The sequence below is a fragment of the Vespa mandarinia genome, chromosome 14, assembly GCF_050613455.1.
Source record: "Vespa mandarinia isolate Hongniang chromosome 14, ASM5061345v1, whole genome shotgun sequence".
Lineage (NCBI taxonomy): Eukaryota > Metazoa > Arthropoda > Insecta > Hymenoptera > Vespidae > Vespa > Vespa mandarinia.
The window spans coordinates 1,275,001-1,280,000 of record NC_140823.1 but is presented as its reverse complement, the minus strand read 5'-3'; the positions used below and the strand labels follow the sequence as shown (position 1 = coordinate 1,280,000).

At 24.7% G+C, this 5,000-nt stretch overlaps 1 protein-coding gene across 1 annotated transcript in view; it reads left to right on the top strand.

The window, feature by feature from the left end:
- LOC118439949 (E3 ubiquitin-protein ligase AMFR) overlaps positions 1-5,000 on the top strand; it is a 44,826-nt gene that overhangs the window by 23,239 nt on the left and 16,587 nt on the right. The window contains exon 4 of the mRNA XM_035862240.2: positions 3,132-3,389. Within this exon, the coding sequence (XP_035718133.1) occupies positions 3,132-3,389 (258 nt within the window). The remainder of the gene's footprint in view (positions 1-3,131; positions 3,390-5,000) is intronic.

Below are 5,000 nucleotides of genomic sequence, written 5' to 3'. Positions count from 1 at the left end.
AAAAATATTGTACGTGTCTTTATCGTTAAATGATAAATTAATACATTTGAAAGAATTTTATATATAAATAAAATGATATTAAGAAAGCGTAGTTCGATATTCCCATAATGTTTCAAGGTATATTGAAATATTTCTTTAAAAATTTTTTTTTAAAATTAACTTTTCGATATTCCTTTACATTTTCAAGGTATGTATATATATATATATATATATATATATATATATATATATATATATAGCGTATGTCCTATAAAAGCAATACCAGAACCGCATTGCGTCAGTTATATTGCGAATTTCGTTCTAGTTAATAGTTTTACTATGTCAAAGTAATAAAATAATGACATTGTAAAATGGTACGAAGGAAAATAATATTGTTTTTTCTTTTTTTTTTTTTTTTAATAAAAAAAAAAAAAATAAAAAAGAAAAAATAAAATAAAAAAAGAAAAATAAAGAAAATATAAAAAAGAAATAGAAAAAAAAGAAAAAGGATGAAAATATATTTATCGCGATAATTTTATATATCAACTATTATTACCGCATTGCGTCAGTTGTAATAATAGAATAATAATTCCCTTTTAAAATTACCGTGTCAATGTGATATTGCAATATTGTATAGAATATCGAGATTGTTTAAAATTTTTAATATTAAAACTAGTTTTAAAACGTGTTATTAAAAAATATTGTCGATTCCGCTAGACATATAAGAAATTGTTTTTCAAAAAGGTTTTCCTTTATTTAATTATAGCTCCCATTTATCATAGATAGGAATAAGTTTTCTTTTCTCTCTCTCTCTCTCTCTCTCTCTCTCTCTCTCTCTCTCTCTCTCTCTCTCTCTCTCTCTCTCTCTCTCTCTCTCTCTCTCTCTCTCTCTCTCTCTCTCTCTCTCTCTCTCTCTCTCTCTCTCTCTCTCTCTCTCTCTCTCTCTCTCTCTCTCTCTCTCTCTCTCTCTCTCTCTCTCTCTCTCTCTCTCTCTCTCTCTCTCTCTCTCTCTCTCTCTCTCTCTCACTCACTCACTCACTCTGTCTCTCTTTTTATTTTTCATTTCCTTTTTTTTTCTTCTTCTGTTTTAAACTCGACTTAGCCAGCACTAACTAATGTATGCTTATATGATTGCATATATACTTGATCAACCAGTTCTACATTTTTTATTTCGACTATCATTAAACGCATCAAATAGACAATGTTTTAAGATCATTCGAGAAATTAATCAAACGTTTTATAATACGAAATGGTCGACCATAGGGGCTTCGATTTAGACGAAATTGATCAAGAATTTTTTCTGCTTTTTATTTTTTGTTCCTTTTCCTTTCTCCTTCCCGCCCCCACGTCCCCCTTTATTATAAAGATTTTTTTATCATAGAGATCCGCTGCACGTAATTTACCTTCTCTATTCTTTCTTTATTTCTTTTTTTTTTTTACATTTTTTTTTTTTACCTTTACTTAATCTTCAATGTCTTTCTTTATGTATTGTCACGTGAATCATTTGCGATTTCATTAAAAAATTGTTGTTTTCGTTATGAAAGAAATAAAAAAGATTTTACTATCTTTTTTTTATTTGAAACTGAATAAATAAATAAATGAATGAATGAATGAATGAATGAATGAATGAATGAATGAATGAATGAATGAATGAATGAATGAATGAATGAATGAATGAATGAATGAATTATTAAAATGTTAAGAAAATCTCACCAGTAGAATGTATATCAATGTTACGTTAATTTCTTATTTGATACTAATTTTGTCTCAGGTCAATATTAGGAATTGTAAATTGTTTTTTTAAAACGTTTATTATTATATATTAAATCTTTTTCCAAGAACTAATTTGATTATAAATATAAATATATATATATATATATATATACATGTATGTATATATAATATAAATGATACGATTATTATGTTATTATTTATTAATTTTTACAGATTATTTTTTTTTAAATAATTGTTGATTTAATTTTCTTTCTTTCTTTTTTCTTTTCGAGTTTATTAATCATAATATAATGATGTTATACTAATAAGATATAATAAAAAAAAAAAAAAATATATATATATATATATTTCGTATTAGAACGACCTCATAAGTGAATGAAGATAAATATTTTATACATTGTTAAAGTAAAAAAAAATAAACGTAAATTTATTTATTTTTATAACATCGATCTAAACGAAAATTCGTTGTTAGGGCGATTTAACTTCCGCATATTTAAAGATACATATTCACAAATAAGATAGAATAACACGGAGTATCTAGAATTAGATGTCCTTTCGAACGTGATTCTGTCATTTGGCAACGATCGAGTCTTCGTTGGTTAGTAATTTTGACGCGTTAATGTCTTAAGAAATTTTGCCAAGTTAATCATTGATACCAACCTTCTCGATCGACGATTCCAAATATCATTTTGATTTATACATCGACTCCATACGAGAATACATGTTATTCTAAATTTCAAATGAGATTGGAAGTGACATGGTTCGCTGAGCTCCCTAATGATCACTTCAAAGCATCGTTAAATATTTGTTTTCCTTCTCTTTCTTTTTTTCTTTTTCTCTTTTTGTTTTTCGTTCTTTTTTTTTTTTTTTTCTAATTACTATAATTGCTAATCGATACTGACCTATCTTATTCGAGATTTTACGAACTCCTGATAGATTGTTTGTGCTAATTACAATATTATAAGTTTCGTATAATGATAAAGAAAAATTGTACATACTTTTAATTACGAACAACAACAATTATATTTTGTTATTGTATTATTGTATCTCTTGCCAGGAGATATATGTACGTTATTGTTCTAAACGCATCGTTTCAATTCGTATTTTCAAAAGTGATTCGACAAATCAAAAGTAAATTTACAATTTAATTTTCAATAGAACAACAAAGATTTCATTCTATTACAAAAATAATATTTTTTTTATTGTAATACCATTTATTTGATCTATCGATAATTGATTAAAAAAAAAAAAAAAAAAAAAAAAAAAAAAATTTATATATAATTTTATAAATCATCTGATGAATTAATCCAGTAATCACATTGCGAAATTTATATCTCATCTTTTTATCTTACATTCTTTCTTTTTTTTTTCCTTTATATTGTTTCTATCTTTTCTTCTTTTTTTTTTTTTAATTACAGACTTTGATAAACATGGTTTACTGCGTGCTGATACTAGTAGGCAAGTCCATTCAAAAACTAGTCTTCGGTGATCTACGAGTTTCTGAGAGGCAACATCTCAAGGACAAATTCTGGAACTTCGTATTTTACAAGTTCATATTCGTTTTTGGAGTGCTCAATGTACAATACATGGACGAGGTTATACTTTGGTGTGCATGGTTTACAGCACTTGGATTTTTGAGTCTACTTAGTCAACTTTCTAAGGATCGATTCGAATACGTAAGTTGTTAAACATTTAAACGTTTAAAAGATGAAAAAAAAAAAACAAAAAGAAAAACAAAATAGAAATTCAAACAAAAAAAAAAAGTAAAAATAAAAGAAGAAAGAACTTCTTTGATCAAAAACGATATACAAATAACAAATATTGAATTTTTAACGTTCGTTATTAATCGATTGTATAAGTATTAGGTTGGAAACTATGAAACGGGCGTTGAATGAAAATAAATAACTAAACAAAAATGCCCGTTTCATTGTTTCCAACCTAATACTTATATATTAGGTTGGAAACTATGAAACGGGTGTTGAATGAAAATAGATAACTAAACAAAAACGGCCGTTTCATAGTTTCCAACCTAATATTATAGAATTTACTAGAAAACTTCGTCTTCTATCAAACCACAGTCCTTGAATTTTTCTTGAACAAACCAGTTTTTCAATTTCTATGTATACGTATACGAAGACTGAGATATAATAAATATGGGTATAAAAATTGTCTCTTTGAGATAGTTAAGCGAGCGCTTTACGCTTATATATATATATATATATATATATATATATATATATGTATATATATATATATACATGTGTATATAGATAGATGCATACATAGATACATACATGTTTGTAATCATATCCTCGCTAGCTTTTACGGTAAAAGACACAATCGCTTACGTGGATTAGATAACTCGAGAAATCGAGTACTGTATCGTGTTTAATTTCGTTCCTTTTTTTCTCCAACTTGAAAATATTACATTTCTCGTATAATTTATTAAATATAATAGAATAAAATATTAATATTAATATTAATATTAATATTAATATTTACGATATTTATTATTATTATTATTATTATTATTATTATTATTATTATTATTATTATTATTATTATTAATAGTCAATTTTTATCATAAAATTGATCATAATTAGATAATTTAGAAAGTCGAGTAATTGTCGTGTTCAGTTTTGTTGTTTATTATGGAATTCCAATATTTAGATGTTTATTGTGTTCATAGGCAATTTTTAACACTAGAAAGACCGAAACTTAGTATATACCTATATTGCTCAAAAGCAGTCAAAATGACAGCATTGTGAACGAATAACTAATGTGTTTTGAAATTTGTTTAAAATTTATTTTTAATATTTTTTACATTATTTACAGTTATATAACAAGTTATTAATAAATATTAACAAAAAAAAAATTCTAAGAAATTGTGTCATTATATATATATATATATATATATATATATATATATATATATATATATATATATATATAATTGTTTTTCTAATTGAAATTAAAAAGCAGTCAAAATGACTTCCTTGAGCAATCTAGTGTTAATCACAAAATTGATCATAATTAGATAATTTGGAATATCGAGTAACAGTCGTGTTTAACTTCATTGGTTATTGTCGAACTCGGTAATATAATATTCGTTTATATATTTATTCGATAAAATAATGGAATAATAATATTGAAAATTAATTGACGATTTATTATTATTTTTTAGAATAAATTTTTATTTTCAAACTGTATCAATCAATTTCGTTCCCGAAATTATCGAGCACGAAAAAACTTATGTTATATTTATTTTATACTCAATAAAAAATATA